General features: G+C 42.2%; 2 protein-coding genes across 2 annotated transcripts in view; both read left to right on the top strand.

Moving 5' to 3' along the window:
- The first annotated feature begins 10,143 nt into the window (after positions 1-10,143).
- Positions 10,144-18,195, top strand: LOC103555075 (C-C chemokine receptor type 2-like). The gene is made up of 2 exons (XM_008526431.2): positions 10,144-10,281; positions 14,286-18,195. Exon 2 carries the CDS (start codon positions 14,297-14,299, stop codon positions 15,437-15,439), a length of 1,143 nt encoding a protein of 380 aa, XP_008524653.2. The 5' UTR covers positions 10,144-10,281; positions 14,286-14,296; the 3' UTR covers positions 15,440-18,195.
- Positions 10,195-19,405, top strand: part of LOC103567210 (C-C chemokine receptor type 5-like) — a 28,927-nt gene continuing 19,716 nt past the window's right edge. The window contains exon 1 of the mRNA XM_070577146.1: positions 10,195-10,281. The gene's annotated coding sequence lies outside the window, so the exon portion shown is untranslated. The remainder of the gene's footprint in view (positions 10,282-19,405) is intronic.

Genomic DNA, 19,405 nt, shown 5'->3' with positions numbered 1-19,405 from the left:
GCACCATTATATATTCCCACCAGCAGTCTAAGAGAGTGCCAGTTTCTCCACATCCTTGCCAATATTTATTTCTTTTTTTTTTTTTTAGAAAAAAGATAGCCATCCTAGTAGGTATGAAGTGATATCTCACTGTGGTTTTGATTTACATTTCTGTAACCACCAATGATGTTGAATTCGTTTTCACGTGCTGTTGGCCATTTGCATATCTTCCTTAGAGAGATGTGTCTTCAAGTGCTTTGCCGATTTTTAAATTGGGCTGTTTGCCTTTTTGTTGTTGAGATATAAGCATTCTTTATATTTTCTGGATACTAGACCCTTAGCAGATACGTAATTTACAAATATTTTCTTTCATCCTGTAAGTTGTCTTTTCGTTATATTGGTAACGTCTTTTGATGCACAAAGGTTTTTAATTTTGATGAAGTCCAATTTATCTATTTTTTTCTTTTGTGACTTATGCTTTTGGTGTCATATATAAGAATTCATTCCCTATCAAGGTCATAAATATTTACCTCTACATTTTCTTCTAAGAATTTTATGTTTTAGCTCTTATATTTACATCATTAATCCATTTTGAGTTAATTTTTCTATATGCTGTGAAGAAGGAGTCCGACTTCATCCTTTTGCATGTGGATATCCAGTTGTCCCAGCACCATTTGTTGAAAAGACTATTCTTTCTCCATTCAATGGTCTTGGCGCCCTTGTTGAAAATCAGTTGGCAATAGTTGCAGAAGTTTATTTCTGGACTCTCAATTCTATTCCATTGGTCTATATGTCTATCTTTACACAAGTGCCACACTGTTTTAACTACTATAGTTTTGTGGTTAAGTTTTGAATTCAGGAAGTTTATGTCCTCCCAAGTTGTTCTTTTTGTGATTTTTTAAGACTGTTTGGGCTATTCAGGGTCCCTTGCAATTCCATACGAATTTGAGGATCAACTTTTCTATTTCTACACAAAGCCATTGGAATTTTGATAGAGATTGCATTAAATCCTTAGACAGTTTTGGGCAATACTGCCACCTCCACAATTTTAAGTCTTCCGATCCATGAACATGCACTGTCCTTCCATTTATTTTAATTTCTTTCAGCAGTGGTTTGTAGTTTTCAGTGTGCAAGTTTTTCACCTCCGTGGTTAAATTTATTCCTAGATATTTTATTCTTTGTGATGCTATTGTAAATGAAATTTTCTTAATTTTCTTTTCAGATTGTTCATTGCTGATGTATAAAAACACAACCAATTTTTTTGCATTGATTTTGTTTTCTGCAACTTTGCTGAATTTGTTTACTAGCTCTAGTAGGTTCTTTTGTGGATTCTTTAGGATTTTCTGTATATAGGATCATGTCACCTGTGAATAGAGATAATTTTACTTCTTCCTTTTGAATTTGGATGCCTTTTATTTCCTTTTCTTATCTGATTGCTCTGGCTAGAACTTCCAGCACAGTGTTGAATAGCAGTGGTGAATTATTGTTATTGTTCCTGATTTTAGAGGGAAAGTTTCTAGTCTTTTGCCATTAAGTGTAATGCTAGCTGTGGAGTTTCACAAATGCCCTTTATCATGTTCAGGAAGTTTCCTCATCTTCCTAATTTTTTAGTGTTTTTGTTATGAAAGGGTGATGGATTTTTGTCAAATGCTTTTGTGTGTCAATTGAGATGATCATAGTTTTTTCCTTCATTCTGTTAATGTTGTGTACTACATTGATTGATTTCATTATATTGAACCACCCTTGCATTCTGTGGATAAATCCCACTTGGTCATGGAGTATAACCCTTTTAATTTGCTGTTGGATTCAGCTAACTAGTATTTAGTTGAGAGTTTTCCATCTATATTCATAGGGGATATTGGTCTGCAGTTTTCTGGTGGTGTCTTTTTCTGGCTTTGCTATCAGGGTAATACAGGTTTCATAAAATGAGTTGGAAATGTTACCTCTTCTTCTATTTTTAGGAAGAGTTTAAGAATTAATATTAATTTTTCTTTAAATGTTTGGTAGAACTCACCAGTGAAGCCACCTGGTCCTGGATGTTTTTCTTTTGGGAGATTTTTAATTTCTAATTCAACCTCTTATTTATTTATTTATTTATTTATTTATGAGGAAGATTAGCCCTGAGCTAACATCTACTGCCAATCCTCCTCTTTTTGTTGAGGAAGACTGGCCCTGAGCTAACATCCGTGCCCGTCTTCCACTACTTTATATGTGGAACACCTACCACAGCGTGGCTTGTCGTGTGGTGCCGTGTCCACACCCAGGATCCGAACCGGCGAACCCTGGGCTGCCAAAGCAGAATGTGCGCACTTAACTGCTGAACCACGGGGCCGGCCCCATCAACCTCTTTATTTTTTATAGATCTTTTCAGATTTTCTATTTCTTCTTGAGCCAGTTTTTGGTGGTTTGTGTTTCTAGGAATTCATTCATTTCATCTAGGTTATTTAATTTGTTGGTGGACATTGATTATAGCATTCTCTTATACTCTTTTATTTCTGTAAAGTCAGTAGTAATATCCCCACCTTCGTATGATTTTAGTTATTTGTGTCCTCTTTTTTTCTTAGTGTAGCTAGAGGTTTATCAACTTGTTTGATATTTTCAAAGAACTAACTTTTGTTTTCACCATGCATTGCTTTAAAATATATATATTATGTTGCATGACAGTGAATTGCGTTACCAATGAGTTGTCCTCCTCAGACTTGTCCTTTCCCCACCACCAAGTATTTATGATTTCTGCAAAGCCAACAGCAGTTGGGCACATCTCCAGCTAGCCACGCTTAGTCAGAATCTCTCTCACTATCTTTCATCACCCACCTAGGTTGAGGCATCAGTCATGTCCTCCAATGAGAATCTCTGCCACATCCAGTTTTGTGGATTTCTTCTCACTCCACCTGTACCTGCAAAGAGCGCTATTGGTTTTCTTACAGTTGGCTACAGCATTGTGCCCCTCACTGGGACACCTCAGAAGCCACACTCAAATAGTAGATGATGTCAGAGACGGGAGACGAGTAGCTACGACCCCTAATGCCGTGTATGAAACCTCATCCTGCAGGCACTCACCCCGTCTTCCTCCTCCTCACCATGCTTTTGGGGGGAGGGCAGGGGATAGTGGTGAGAGTGAGTTCTAGCTTCTCATTCCCCAGAACCAGTCCCCAACCCACTGTTGCCGTGTCCTGAGAGTGTCTAAAAATGCCATCTAAGTACTCTGTCCTGACTCTCCCTAGCCAAGGCTTCCTCCCCAGAGCAGACCACCTCTGAAGCAACTAGACCGAGATCTGAGTCTAGTCACAGAGTAGTTTAAAATATCTGGGCTATAGAACACAAGATTATCTCCCTACTACAGCATTCAAATGACATCCCCTTATGTCACTTAATAGGGCTTTTCAGTAAGTGAATGTGTTAAAGACTCTGACTTCACCTCTACTTTCCCAAAGTTTATTTGGCCTGAAGATATGGAAATACCAATTCTGCTACCTTTGCACTCTAGGTTAATAAAGACAAATTATCATTTTATTTCAATTTTTCTGATGACATTTTATTTCTATTTTTAGTCACATATTCTTGTCCGTTCTTGATTCACTTGGAGACGGTGGTGAGCTTAGAGGGTGAGGGGAAAATTCCTGTTAACTTCTGTTATCTGACACTTTCCTTTCCAAAAACCATTTGCAGTTTCTGCGCTCTCTTGCTGTGACTACATGCCCTGTTGTGTTACTTTGTCACTTGGGACAAAAACAGTGGAAATAATTTTCTATTTTTATTAGGAAGACAGGACCAGAACACATGGGAACATACAACTGTGCTTTTTCTATGGGTATCTTATTAGTCCAGATCATTGTTTTTAACCAAAACTGAAGAGGTAAAATCCTAGAACTCACTAATCTATTTTAGTAGGTCACAGGAAGCATGCAAACCACAGAAACCACAATCAACCCAAAGCATCTGTGTTGAAAAAAGGCAAGAATTTATCTTCTAAAGGTGTCAACTGAACAAATCGATCACAGACCAGTAAGGAAGTTGCAAGGGCATGGTCAAAGTCCGCTCAGGCTGTTGAGAAACCTTTTCTGGCTTCTTGCCTTGGCAGCAATTCTCTCCAGCCATGCCTTTTTCCATGTTTTCATTTTGTTGAGTATCGCCATCCATGGAGGGGCAGAGAGCTTCTTAGGACAAACCTAACTTTCAGCTTCAATGGTCCAACCCCCAACTCAGCTGCTGACCTTCAGAGTACGAATAAACAAGAATCTTAAACTTCTCATGGCCAGTGTCACTCTGGTTCTCGCCTCTTCATTCAGGGAGCTTGAACTATTTTTATTTCCTTGGTTTACAGAAGAATTGATTGTCTCCTCATCCCTGCCCCAGGTCATTTTGAGGTGACCACAGCCATGCCTTCTACACGATCTTACTTAGTCAGCAGGCACACTAGCAATAGGAGGGTAGTGACGTACTTTCCCTCAAGTCTGCTCAAAAGGATATACTCCACTTCAAGACAGAGAATTTCAGAAACCAGGAACCCAGTGCCAACAGGTAGATATGAGGTTCTCAAACTCATGGAAAAGCATCTTTCCTAACTCCATGTGCATAAAGAATTCTAAGGTGTACTTACTCCAGTTCCTAATTTTCTATCTGCATGGAGCAGGTGAGAACAAAGTGACAAGAAAAAATGTTTGATTCACTGGTTTGTGGTTATTAGCCTTTCTCCCTCAGATCCACTCTGAGCCTCAGGAAGCTGATGTCTACGGGCTACGTCACCTAGACTCCCGCTGCTCCCTCTGCCCAGTGAGTTCAGTTGCTTGGAGGCACTGGCAGGAGATCAGAGTGGGAGCAGGAGGTTAGGATACTTTCTGCTCCTACTCTCTTCCTGCATCACCAAAGTTCTAGTTGTGGCTGTGTCCTTTGACCTTCAGCTCTCACCTACAGCTCTCAGCAGGACTCAGGTGATATTGTTTATTCTTTTAACCCTTTAAGCATAGGAGTACCAGCTCCCACTGTTGCTAGTCTCTGGGCACTTCACCACCCCTCTTGGTTCTCTGAACCCAGCCTACCCCTCTGTACATACTCTCATCCTTACACAGTCTCTTCAAAATCTCAGCCAAGTGTCTCGTCTGTTCCTGTGCTAGAGATAAGTCAAAGATTCAAATCCTGGCTCTACCACTACCTACCTCTGCACCTCTCTCTGTTTATAAAATTACAGGGCTACAGTCAATGGTGTCTAGTGTGAAGATAGAAATGTAGAGTGGTCCTAATCAGCAAATGCAAAATTCCTGGGTCTTGACCTTCCATATCCCAGATTGACTCAAAGGAACTAGAAGCAAGATGCTGGAATCAGGAGATTTCCATAAGTGGGGGTGGATCCAGCATCACTGAGATGAGTATGACCTGTTTTGCTATTGAAATCTCAGAAAGATTCTTCTCATCCCTGCTCAGAGAGCACATTAGGGGACAGCTGTGGAACTTTCTCCATTCCTGATCAAGCAAGGAGCAGTGTTCTAAGGAAAAACTGAGGCCCTTCTTGCTTAACACAAAAGCCAGGTCTTATGCAAGACACATGATCACAACTTACTGAAATCTAGAAGAGACACACAGACTGCACTGAGTGTTTTACTGCTGTTGTTGTTGTTAGCCACTATTTGTTGAGTGCCTACTACATTGCAGACACTGTACTAGCTGCTTTCTGTACATGGAAACCCCCTAGATCCCAGAGGCTTCATTTTTTCTATTCTACAGTTAGGGAAATCAAAGTTTAGAAATTTGCCAAAGCCACAGCATGAGATCCTGACCCCAAAGTCTGCTGAATTCCAGAATGTGCCAAGGGCCAACTCAGATGACCCAATGTTCCCTGTGGGACTTTAGGAGTATTCCTAAGTGCAGTGCCTACATTGTAGAATTTGTACTGTTAATGATGATTTCCTTTTTTTTTTATTGTGGTAAAATAAACATAATGTATATTGTTTACAAAACATAAAACTTGCCATCTTCACCACTTTAAAGTGTACAGTCCAGTAGCGTTAAATACATTCGTGATGTTGTGTAACCATCACCACCTTGCATCCCCAGAACTCATTTCATCTTGTAAAACTGAAACTCTAGACCCATTAACCCATAACTCCCCATTAACTCCTCCCCCCAGCACCTGGCAACCACCATTCTACCTCCTGTCTCTACGATTTTGACCACTACTCTTCATACCTCAAATGAGTGGAATCATGCAGTGTTTGTTTTTTTGTGACTGGCTTATTTCACTTAGCATAACGTCCTCAAGTTTGATCCATGTTATAGCATATGTCAGAATTTCTTTCCTTTTTAAGGCTGAATAATATTGCATTGCATGCATATACCACATTTTACTTATCCATTCACTCATCAATGAACACTTGTGGTTCTTGCATGTTTAAGCTGTTGTGAATAATGCTGCTATGAACACGGGTATATAAATATCTGTTCAAGATTCTGTTTTCACTTCTTTTGAATATACAACCAGAAGCAGAAGTGCTGGATTATATGGTAATTCTACTTTTAATTTTGGGGTGAACTGCTATACTGTTTTCGACAGCAGCTCCACCATTGTATATTCCCACCAACAGAGCACAAGGGTTCCAGTTTCTCCACATCCTCACCAACACTTGTTATTTTCTGTTTTTTGGATCGTTGCCATCCTAATGAGTGTAAGATGGTATCTCATTGTAGTTTTGATTTGCATTTCCCTAATCATTAGTTACGTTGAGCATCTTTTCATGTGCTTATTGGCCATTTGTATATCTACTTTGGAGGAATGCCTATTCAAGTCCTTTGCCCATTTTTGAATCGAGTTTTTTTGTTGTTGTTGAGTTTTAGGAGTTCTCTATTTTCAAAATGGTCCATCCTGGAAAATGTCCCACGTGCTTTTAAGAAGAATATGTATGGTGTCGTCCTTGGGCAGAGTGCTCTGTTAGATCTAGTTGGTTTATTGTGTTGTTCAAGTCCTCTCTTTCCTTACTTGTCTTCTGTCTGGCTGTTGGATCCATTATCGAGAATGGGGTAGTGAAGTTTCCAACTATTATTGTACAACTGTCTTTTTTTCCCTTCAGTTTTGTCACTTTCTACTTCATATATTTTGATGATCCTTCGTTGGGAGTAAACGTTTATATCTTCTTGCTGTATTGAAACTTTTATTAATACATAATGTCCTTCTTTATGTCTTGTAATCTTTTTTTACTTAAAGTCTATTTTTTCTGATATCTAGTATAGCCACCCCCACTCTCTTTGGTTACTATTTGCATGGAATATCTTTCTCTATCCTTTTACTTTCAATCTATTTGTGTCTTTGGATCTAATATGAGTCTCTTATTGACAGCACGCAGTTAGATCATGGGGTTTTTTTGATCCATTCAACCATTCTCTATCTTTTGATTGGAGAGCTTAATTCATTTACATTTAAAGTAATTACTGATAAGGAGGGACTTAATTTTGTCATTTTTCTTTTTTCTACATGCCTTATAGCTTTTTGTCCCTCATTTCCTGCATTACTGTCTTCTTTTGTGTTTATTTTTTGTAGTGAAATGGTTACTTTTTTAAAATTTCCTTTTGTGTATGTTGTATAGCTATTTTCTTTGTGGTTACCATGGGGATCACATTTAACTCCAAAATTACAACATTCTGATTTTAATTTATACCAGCTTAACTTCAATAACATACAAAAATTCTGCTCTTCTGCAGCTCCATCCACACCACTTTTGGTTTTGTTGTCACAAAATTACATCTTTATTCATGAGTGCCCTAAAATGTAAACTAACAATTCTTTTAAATGAATTAGTCTTTTAAATTAAGCAGAAAACAAAATGTGGAGTTGCAAGCCAAAAGTATAATACTAGCTTTTAGACTAGTAAGTTTTAAAAATACATTACTCTCTTTAATCACGTAGAAAACAAAACGTGGAGTCATAAAACATTGTCACAATAATACTAGCTTTCGTAATTGCCATGTGTTTCCTTCTGTTTCTTCACACAGCTTCAAGTCCTGCATCTTTTCATTTCACCCTGTAGGACTCCTTTGAGCATTTCTTGAAGGTCAAGTCTAGTGGTAACAAACTTCCTCAGCTTTTGTTTATCTAGGAATGCCCTAATTTCTCCCTCACTCTTACAAGACAGTTTTGCCAGATATAGGATTCTTGGATGAAAATTTTTTTAAGCTCTTCTAATATATTGGCCTATTGCCTTCTGGCCACCAAAATTTCTGGTGAGAAATTTGCTGCTAATCTTATTGAAGATCCCTTGTATGTGATGAGTCGTTCATCTCTCAGAGTTTCAAGATCTTCTCTGCATTTTTGGCTTTTGAAAGTTTGGTTATAATGTGCCTTGGTGTGAGTCTCTTTGAGTTCATCTTATTTGGAGTTCATTTAGCTTCTTGGATGTTCATACTCATGTCTTTCTTCAAGTTTGGGAAGTTTTCAGCCATTATCTGTTCAAATATTATCTCTGCCTCTCTTTTTCTGGGACTCTCATAAATCCCTCAAGCTCTCTTCATTTTTTTTTTCAATCTTTTCTTTCCGTTCCTCAAACTCAATAATTTCCCCTTGTCCCATCTTCAAGTTTGTTGATTCTTCCTTCTGCCTTCTCAAATCTGCCTTTGAATCCCTCTAGTGAATTTTTTTGTTTCAATTATATTTTTCAGCTCTAGAATTTCTTTTTGATTCCTTTTTAGGTTGTCTATTTACTGATATTTCCATTTTGTTCATACATAGTTTTCTTGACCTTCTCCACACCTTCCTTTAGTTCTTTTAGCAACTTTAAGGCATTTGTTTTAAAGTCTTTGTCTAGTAAATTTGCCATCAGATCTTTTACAGGAATAGTTTCTGTTGGTTTATTTTTTCCTTTGAATGAGTTGTACTTTCCTGTTTCTTTGTACATCTTGTGATTTTTTGTTGAAAACTGGACATTTGAATCTAATAATGTAACTCTGGAAATCAGATTCTCCCCCTTCTCCAGGGTTTGCAGTTTTCTATTATGTTTTCAAGTTGTTGTGGACTGTCTCTGTGCCAAGGATCAGCCTGAGGTGTGAACTTAAAGTCTTCTCAGGTCTTTTTTGAGCATGTGCCTTTCCCTGGGTTTGTGTGGTCACTTTCTAATTTTCCCTGGAAATACAGTTGCTTTAGAATGTCTGGTTCCCAAAAGAGGAAAATGAAGGGGAGAGAAATAAAAAGTGGTGGCTCTTTAAATCCCCTGAAAGTCATTTCAGCCAGAGGGGGAGAGCTTGCAACAATGAGGGGAAATACAACAAAAGTGGCTGCCTGCCTCTTTGTCTGCACCTCTGAGATCAGAAGCAGAATCAGAAATCAGAGCACAGATCCCTTGTATTTGGAAGACAAGGTCCAAATTTCACCCAGCCTGGCTCCTGCAAGTCGTGTGCCAACTGCTCCAGGAACGTGAGCAAGGCAGCCTGCCAAGGGGCCAGGGGATGAGTAACTGCTGTGGTGCTAAGAGCTGAAATTGACTGAGTTAACTGCCATTGATCATCCAAGCCTTCCCCTGAAAGATTCAAGCCTTCAGCAGACTCCAGACTTCCAAAACACTCAGATCAGACAGGTTCTGCTGTTGTTGTCTAGGTGGGGAGAGAGATTCCTGGTGCTTCCTACTCCACCATCTTCCAAAACTCTCAATAGTGGTTTAAACAAAGCCTCCTTCTGAGGAGTGAGACCTATAATAACTGAGGCCCTTCTTGCTAAGGACATCTCTGACACAAGCGACCATTTACCATTCCCTTTTCATTAAAAAGCTCTAGCTAAATAAAATTTCTAACTAGATCCCAAATTGCTGATGCCACTGAAACCAGTGCATATGGTCACAGAAAACCTCATTATATTTCCTCCACTGTCAACAGCCCCAGTTAGCATTTATCCTCCGGGAAATGAAGTTCTGTTGTGTTCATTTCATGCAAATTATCACTGGCAGAAGAGAGAGGAAGATTTCCAGATATAGAGACCCACAAGATAAAGAAGCCCAGAGTCGGTAGGCACAGGAGCAGATGTACAGGGTGTGTCTGACTCACGCTCAAGCTTGCATAAGCAAGATTTCAAAATTAATCCTACTCTGGAGACCTTAACCTAGTGTACAATGATCCTGGCTGGAAAAGAAGAACTATAGCATTTGTTTTTGGTTTTGTTTTTTTTTTTTTTCAAATCTTTACCATTACTTGCCCTTGTATCTCCGCCTTCTCTTTCTGCAGGAAACTTTATTTCCTACTTCTGCACACCAAGTTTCTACCTTCAGATCTGTTTGTTCAGCTGCTGAGAAGCCTGACACACCAGTGCCACTTGGAAGAAGCCATCCATTGGTGAGTTATGGATGCTTTTTCCATTACTTTATGGCTTTTTTTTATAGGCTCAAAGCATCTCAACAGTGGAGATGCAGGGACTAGGAACATCCTGAGGGTCTGCCCAGCCCAGGAACTTGGGGGATGATCAAGATGGGAAAAAGAAGTGGAGGGTGGTGTCTGCTCCAGGAATATTAGAGAGACCCTGGTGACAGTAAGGGAGAGCAGAGCAGGGGGAGACCACCCCTCAGGCTCAGATGATAGGAGAGATTGTACTAAAAGAGGGCAACCTAAGAAAGTAAGGACAATCAGGTGCTCAGCTAGTGTTCCTCTCACTGTGCCCCTCCTAGGCCCCAAGGGCTTTAAAGAGCTAGAACTTTCTATGTCGAATTTTTCCCCCTCTAGTCCATATGTGATAGTCAAGGCCCTGAATCAAAATGTGCCTCTTGCCTCAAATTAGGAGGTCCACAGAGGCTGAAGTGAGGAATTTTTCTGAGAGGCAGCTTTTAATTGATTCTGGATGATGTGCCCTGACACTTGAAAGTGACACCTAGACCAGTGCATTTCAGCCACCTTGCTAAGTGTCTTAGCACTTGCTAAGCGTGGTAGGAGCTAGGTGTGCTGGAGTGACAGGAGAGGAGTACTAAAAAGGAGATGGTGGCTGGCATTTGAGAGGCCAGGGCAGGTAAACAACCAGCGTAGAGGTGGAAGTGGTCGGGGCAATGCACCCTGCCCTCACCCCCAATCTGAATCACCAGAAGCGAGGGTCTGGGCTGTATATCTCTAACTGACAAACTTCCTGTGTGATACAGCATCTGAGAACCACTGATTCTGTCCACACTGTCCTGTACAGACGAGGAGACTGAGCCCCCTAGGTAATTGCAGAACAGCCCAGGGGGTTTGCTGCAGTTAAGGGGCAGTGTGCAAAGATCTCCAATATACAGTGTTCAATTTTATAAGGTCTCCCTCTGGATTACCTGGGCATCTAGTCCACAGTGGAGCATTTTGATTCTCAGCAGCTTACAGCCTGCTAGTTCTCTGTTAGTCACTTATTCAATGGATACTTATTTAGTAGCCTCCATGTGCTAGGGTGGGTTCTGGGGCACCAAGATACCTCATTGCAAAATAAAGATTTCTGTCCTCGTGGAGCTTATTTTCTGGTAGAAATGTGTGTGTGTGTGCGGGCGCGCGCACACCAGCTTGTGCATGCATGGGTGGGGCATGCTTGTATGAGTGAGTGTGTGGATTTTAAGGGTAATACCAAAGAAGTTCTGTTTGAGGCATGGAAGAATACCTAGGAATTCTGCTGCCTGTTCTGCATTCATCTCTACTCTCAGAGCCCACAGATGGGAGCCCCCGAGGGCCTTTGAAATTGAACAACCCAGGTTGTTCCAGCTCAGCCATTATTTGCTTTGTGAGTTCGGGAAAGTCATTTAATCTACCCATGCTTGAATTTTCACTTGTAAAATGTATAGATACTTATCTCACAAAATAGTTGTAAGGATTAAATTAATTAATGTATGCAAAGGATTTAGCCCAGCACTTGGAGCTGAAGGAGCACTCAGTTATTGATCAGAGTTGTGATTCTTTAGGTGGCTACGTTTTTTTCCAATCTTGATCAGAGGACTTATTTAGTCGCTGCAGATTCCAAGAGTATGGCTCAGTGACGTGAAATGCATGATCTGTGAAGTGTATCGGTCACAAGAGAAATTGAAGAATAAGGTTGTAGGTAGATAAAATAAATTTACAATCACTGCCAGAAAAAAATGAGTAATCTTGAAAATCAAGGCTATTGATGTTAGGTGTCATACTTATTAGAAAGAGTTTTGTGCATTCTTTCAATAAATGTTTAATGATTCCTCCTTTAGCCAGATGCTATCATAAGAGCTGGAGATAGAGAAATAATCTGATCCTTAACCTCAAGAAGCTCACAGTGTGTAGAAAATATGATAAGTGCTTATTTAGAGGTATACATAGTTTTTTCAGATGATAAGGATGATTTGATAGAGGAGGCAGGTTAGGCTTCACAGAGTAGGGGAATTTGAGCAGGGGATATTGAAGGGTGAATAGGAGCTCAGCAGTTGTTTTAGACAGAGGGGCAAGCATATACAAAACCATTGAAGCATGAAGGAAATGGTGAGTTTGGGGGAAATGGAAAGAAGATGGCTGTGGCTGGAACACAGGATCTGGGATTTGGGAAGCAATCAGAGATTGAGCTGAGAAGTGAGCTCAGAAAAAGCATGATGAGTAGTCTGGCTATTACCTTGAGGTCCCACCACATACAAATCACGGGGCACCTGGTGATTTTAAGCTGAGAAGTGCATGACTTAATTTCAGTTTTAGAGAAGACAGATTGAAGGGAGCATGGCTAGGAAAAAGTGATGAGCAAATGAAAGCCCACAGCAAAGCGAGAAGCAAGAAGTGTCTAAGGCAAGAGAGTGGCAGTAGAACGAGGCGCAGAGGGGAGGAATCTGAGAGGGGTTGCTGAAGTAGATTCATGATGTCATAATAATAATACAGAGCGTTTCTCTGCACCAGGTGCTGTGCCAAGTCCTTGTCTCCGTTAATCCACCCAGCAACTCGGCTTAGTTAACATTTTACACATAAAGAAACTGATAACTGAAGAAGTACTTAGCCCCAAATTATGCAACTTATAAAGGGCAGGCAGGATTCGATCCAGTTCTGTTTGCCTCGAAAGGCCTAGCTTCTAATCTTCTGAAGAGGAGGGGACCCAGGAGAGTACCAAATCCTGCTTCTTAGCTAATGGCGTAAATAACAATAGCCAAGATAAGGAATGCACAAGCTGAAGAAGCTTTCCAGAAGTGTTCAGTTTGGGGTGGGTTGAATTTAAGGTACTTGTATGTTACCCACTTTGCTCACTGCTCCAGTGCCTAAACAGAGTATGGCTCATGGTAGGTGCTCAGTAAATGTTGGTTACACAAACAAATCCATGGGGAGCTGTGCAGTAGGCAATGGAAAATTCAACTCTGAGGAGTAGGAGTTGGAAGGTGGGCTGGAAGACAGAACTTTGGGAAGCATTAGTGTTGGGAGGAATTAGAATCCTGAGTTAGACAACACGATTCAGGAAGTACTTTGGAGCAAGAATAAAGAGGTAAGAAGAGATAAAGAGGTGGGAGCCAAGGGAGGTGTCTGAGGCCTCTTACAGTGTGGGCATGGGGAGGAGACACCAATGAAGAAAAGTAATAAGAAGTGGTGAGGCAGGAGCTAACCTCCTGGAAGCCAGAAAAGTTTTAAATGGAAGAAGTTAGCAGAAGGGTCAAATGCTCCATGAGGATGCAACTGAAACGAAGCCAGGGCATTTAAAACTTGGGTTGCTATTGCAACCTTGGCAAGAGAAGTTTGGGTAGGATCATGGAGGCAGAAAGCTGAGAAGGTATCAGTTATAATGCTTTGGATGCAAGTAACAGAAAAATGCAACCCATAATGGCTTAAGAACAGGAGCTCATTTTTCTCAAATAAAAAGAAATCAGAAGATGGGCAGTTCAAGGGTGGGCCTGGGACTCGACATTGAGACTCTGCTTAGTTTTGCTCCAGTTCTCTGGATCTTTCATTCACGGTCCCAAGCACCAAGCCCTCATAAGACAAGCTACAAAAGCGGAAGGACCAGACTGGGATTTCTCTTGCATCTCTCCTACCAGAGAAGAGCGTTCCCAGAAGCCCCCTACCAGAGTTTCTTTGTATAGTACTGTCCAGGAGTGGGTCACAGGGTTGTGTTCCACCTGCAGAGGAGGTAGAGAAAGCAAGCCTCCAGCACGTTTAGCTTTATGGTGAGAATCGGGCTCACCAGGAAGGCCAAAGGCGTTGGGAAATGGCTGTTGGGGAGACAACTGGCTCCTGCAACAAGGAATAAGGGGAAGTGATGAACTAGCAGACATGCTTTCAAAGAGACGGCTGCAAAGGAAAGATCAAAGCCTGGGACGTTGCTAAAGTGGAGCAAGAAGTTTTGAAAGATCAGGGATTGTGGCAGTTATGTTGTGTGTCATCATTTTGCTCTCCGTTTACAGGACAGAGAAAAATGGATGGCAACAACACATTTCCCCAGTTCGGCCACAACATGCTGTCCACATCTCATTCTCTGCTTACAACGAATATCAAGGGGAAGGATGAAGACCCCACCACTAGTTATGATTATGATTTCAGTGAGCCCTGCAGAAAAACAGATGTGAAACAAATTGCAGCTGGTCTCTTGCCCCCGCTCTACTCGCTGGTGTTCATCTTTGGTTTTGTGGGCAACATGCTGGTTGTCCTCATCCTGATAAACTGCAAAAAGTTGAAGAGCATGACTGACATCTACCTGCTCAATCTGGCCATCTCTGATCTGCTTTTTCTTGTTACTTTACCAGTGTGGGCTCATTACGTTACGAATGGGTGGGTCTTGGGGGATGAGATGTGTAAGTTATTCACAGGGCTGTATCACATTGGCTATTTTGGCGGAAACTTCTTCATCATCCTCTTGACAATCGATAGGTACCTGGCTATTGTCCACGCTGTGTTTGCTTTAAAAGCCAGAACTGTCACCTTTGGGGTGATGACAAGTGGGGTCACTTGGGTGGTGGCTGTGTTTGCCTCTCTCCTGGGAATCATCTTTACCAAATCCCAAAAAGAAGACTTCTCGGAATCTGAGAAAGAGTCTGTTTACTCCTGCGGCCCTTATTTTCCAACAGGATGGAAGGATTTCCATACAATAATGAGGAGCATCTTGGGCCTGGGCCTGCCACTGCTGGTCATGATCATCTGCTACTCAGGAATCCTGAAAACCCTGCTTCGGTGTCGCAATGAAAAGAAGAAGCACAAGGCCGTGAGGCTCATTTTCGTGATCATGATAGTGTACTTTCTCTTCTGGGCTCCCTACAACATCGTCCTTCTCCTGAGCTCCTTCCAGGAAATCTTTGGCTTGAGTAACTGTGAGACCACCAGTCGGCTGGACCAAGCCATGCAGGTGACGGAGACGCTTGGGATGACGCACTGCTGCATCAACCCCATCATCTACGCCTTCGTCGGTGAGAAGTTCAGAAGGTATCTCTCCATGTTCTTCCGAAAGCACATTGCCAAACATCTCTGCAAACAATGCCCAGTTTTCTATGGGGAGACAGCAGACCGAGTGAGTTCAACATACACTCCTTCCACTGGGGAGCAGGAAGTCTCAGCTGGTTTGTAAGTGAGCAGCAGTTTGCTTATTTTCAAAGGGAGATAACAATCTATATTTGATAGTACACCTCGGGGTTTGCTGAAGAATAGAGGCCTGTAAGTCTCTAAAGCAAGTGCCCAAGAACCTCAGGGCTGTGTGTACCAAGACAGACTTTTGTCACTCCTTGCATAGCCAATGTGTGCTCAGGGAATATTCCAGAACAACTGTGGGTAGAGATGTTAACTCTCCAGCAAACTCATCTCAGTTCCTGGAAATGCCTCATCGCCTTGTGCTGATGCTCTTTTTCCAGCCTCCTCCATGTCTTCATTCGCTCTCTGATTCCATCAATCTCTTGTAATCAAGGACCCAGCTGGAGGTGGGGAGGAGCGCAGCCAGGTACCGGTGAACAGAATGAGAGTGAGTGGGGTCAGGGCCAAGTGTAAGGAGGAGGGAGACATGAGCACAGCTGAGGCTGGATGAAGATGAAGGTGATGGGTTCGCTCATTCAGCCAGAAAATAAATCTCCCACCCGTGTTTGACTTTGAAGTCTCCACCAGGACATAGAGAGCTTGGGAACTGCGATAACTTTCTGGAGCTTTGGTTGGGTCCGTGATCCCCTTCTCCGTACATGTATGACACATGTTCGCCATATTATGGTTTATCTATAACAAACACACCCCCTACATTTGAAGTTTACTAAATATCGTGCCCCATTTTTCACATGGTTCTCAGGCCACATCCCTCTATATAAAAATTTGTAACAATTTTTGTTTATTAAATATGCATGAGCTACAATGAGATGAGCAACTAAAAGCCCTGGTTTAGTCTTTCCAGGGAACGGTGTGGGCTGGAGGTAGTGATTATGGGAAAGTGTGGGGACTAGTGAGTTCCTCCATCAGGAGTGGAGGAGCCTTAGCAAGAACACAGGAGGACATGTGAGACCACTATGCTTCCAGAATCAGCTCAGAGGAGAGGCCAGGACGGATGCACCAGCACCAGTAGAGGCCTCACGTCTCAGATCGGACCATGCGTGTGTGTGTGTGTGTGTGTTGTGTGCATCTGTTTCCTGTTGCCTTTGCCTGCCTCCCTGCTGCCCTTGACCCATCTGTTTCCCCACAGCCTTTGCCACATAACTCTTGCCTGTAGGATTGTCCTTCTCCCAAACCCAGTTTGTGGATGTCTAGTGGGGTAGAGTTGGGGAGAACGTGAAGGAAACTGTGCAACAAGCAGGTTCGTTGGGCCCAGGAGAGGGAAAACAATGGGTGGGGGCACTGGGGTGTGTCCTTGGGGCAGAGAAGGGGTCTGAGATGTGACAGAGACCCCTGCCTTGGAAATCACCCATCTGGCCTAAGATCTCAGGGTGCAAGTTACCAGGTTGGGCGGGCCTAGATGAAGAACACTGTAGATGGGTTGAAGCAAACTACCTTCCAGCACCTCATTTTTTAATATAGGCAGAGAATTCAATATTTTTTTTGGTACAAATACAATTAAAACTGAAACTGCAGTTTGCAAATGTGGTAAAGTATCATTTGAAGAGTTACTCTTATGCCAAGCCTGAAATGCTGTATCAGTCACATGACAATTCTGGTTTTGAGCTTAAAATTTTGGAGCACGTCATCTTTTTCAGAAACTACCAACTCAACAGAAATAGCTGTTGATCAGGGAGCTGGAGGTCTGTGACCTACGGGTTTACTAGCTTATGGTAATGTAGTATCTGTATAATACCATTTGGATCACAGCACACACGCCACGACTATCCTCTCAACTCTGCCTTTGTTCTCTCAGACATGCTGCCAAAAACCTTTTTTTGTGTCATCATGATGTCATGGATTTCATCAGATTTGAATGCTTCTGTGCTTTGCAGATGTCCTTATTGATGCTCAAAAGGTCCCATTGGGCCAGTGGGAACTTCTAAACCTAGCTAATCACAGTTTTCCAACCTCGTTTGTAAAGGAGGGGAGTTGGTCACTTAAGTAAGCCAAGACTTGCCTCTCCTCACAGTGGAGCCAAGTTAAGAACATCAAGAATGTTAGGAATGTTTCCTAGTGCATTTCTGATCTGACGCAAGTGAGAAACAATGGGCTTCTGGAACCTGGTAACTCAGGAGCTGGAAGTTACCATGGTTTTACTTTCTTGCCTGGTGGCTGCAGAAGGTTTCAGACAGAAGTGGTGTGTGTTGGGATAGGCGTGGGGGAGGGGAGGTCACTACTTCACCTTCAGACATTTGCATTATCCTAATGAATGCATTCACTTTCGTTTTGATGATAATGAAGTCTAAATATTGTTTTTAAAAAAACCTATAACTTGGAAAATGAATCAACGCTCTAACTAGAGGGTTTTAAAAAAGAAACTGTCTGATTAGCAGCTCTGGATTTCCTTCTCCCCCAGCTTCTGGCAACCACCATTCTATTCTTCACAACTATGAGTCTGACTATTTTAGGTACCTCTTGTAAGTGGAATCATGCAGTATTTGTCCTACTCTGATTGACTTATTTCACTTAGCATGATGTCCTCCAGATTCATCCATGTTGTTGCATATTGCAGGATTTCCTTCTTTTTAAGCCTGTATAATAATCCATTCTAGGTATATACCACATTTTCTTTATCCATTTATCAGTGCGCATGAAATTTCAGTTATACAAGATGAATGAGTTCTAAATATCTGCTGTACAACACTGTGCCTATAGGTAACAATGCTGTATTATACACTTAAACATCTGTTAAGAGGGTAGACCCCATGTTAAGTATTCTTACCACAATAAAAGAAGCCTGCCCGCTTTGTCATACTGTGGTGTGATAGATTGTCTTATTGTTCACGAATTTTCACTCCTTCCCCTGTGTGATCACACGTGCTGGTCCTTGCCCTGTGGCTTGCAGTGTGTCCTGCAGACGGGACAGCGCCACCCGATCCACAGGTGGCTCTGCCTATAGACACTGAGCAGAAGTGACATCTGCCTCATCCAAGTGGAGAATTAAGTGGAGTCACGCTGAGCCCCTGGCTATCCCTGCGCAGCCACAGGAGGGCCCGTCCCAGACCGTGACTCCTTCAGCCAGGCCCTGGTGAGCAAGCGAGAAGACACAGAGAACAGGGCCAGGGTCCCAGCCACATGGCAGCCACATGTCACAGGAGCAAGAGGCCCACGTTTACTGTTTTAAGTCACTGAGTTGGGGGCTGGGGGGAGGTGTTTGCTAAAAACAAGAGCTAATTAATACATATGGCATGTAATGACTTCATAAACAAAATTTGGAGAAGTGTCCATTTGTTTTTCCATCATGGAATTCAATGTGACAAACACACCTGGGCATCCACCACGTGCCAGACTGGGTCGTGCATGTAAAGATGGATGTGTCACTGCCCATGCCCTTAGACTTCCAAGTCCAGGGACTGCTGATGGGGAGGAGCGGTAGACAACGGAATATTCGTAAATCACAGCACACTGTGCAGAGCACAGAAATAGAGGCATAAGTGACATTTTTTGAGAGCCCAGAGGAGGGAGTGACTAACTCAATGATAATAATAGCTACAAGAGGATTTTATTGCCAATAAAGAAACTGCCACTTAAATGTTGCCAACCAGGGGTCGGCCCCTGGCTGAGTACTAAACTTCACACTTTTCTGCTTCGGCGGCCCAGGGTTTCACCGGTTGAGATCCTGGGCGTGGACACAGCACAGCTCATCGGGTCATGCTGCGACAACGTCCCACATACCACAACTAGAAGGACCCACAACTAAAATATGCAACGATGTACTGGGGGGATTAGGGGAGAAAAAGCAGAAAGAAAAAAAGAGAAGATTGGCAACAGTTGTTAGCTCAGGTGCCAATCTTCAATAAAAAGAAAAAGTTGCGACCATCTCTATTTCTGGAAGTGGAAACCTTGAGTCTCCTTTAACCCGGGGAGAACCTTTGAGTGGGCTGTGTGAGGGAAGCAGAGCTCAGGAAAGGTCACCATTCCAAGGTCTGGGTCTCTCAAGACTCTTGGTGGAGTTGGGGGCTTG

The sequence above is a fragment of the Equus przewalskii genome, chromosome 15 (assembly GCF_037783145.1).
Source record: "Equus przewalskii isolate Varuska chromosome 15, EquPr2, whole genome shotgun sequence".
In the NCBI taxonomy this organism is placed as follows: domain Eukaryota; kingdom Metazoa; phylum Chordata; class Mammalia; order Perissodactyla; family Equidae; genus Equus; species Equus przewalskii.
The sequence above is the reverse complement of the archived record's forward strand: the minus strand, read 5'-3'. Positions and strand labels throughout refer to the sequence as shown.

Excerpts from the sequence above, each read along its gene's own strand:
- LOC103555075 (XM_008526431.2), top strand. The coding sequence starts at position 14,297 with ATGGATGGCAACAACACATTTCCCCAGTTCGGCCACAACATGCTGTCC.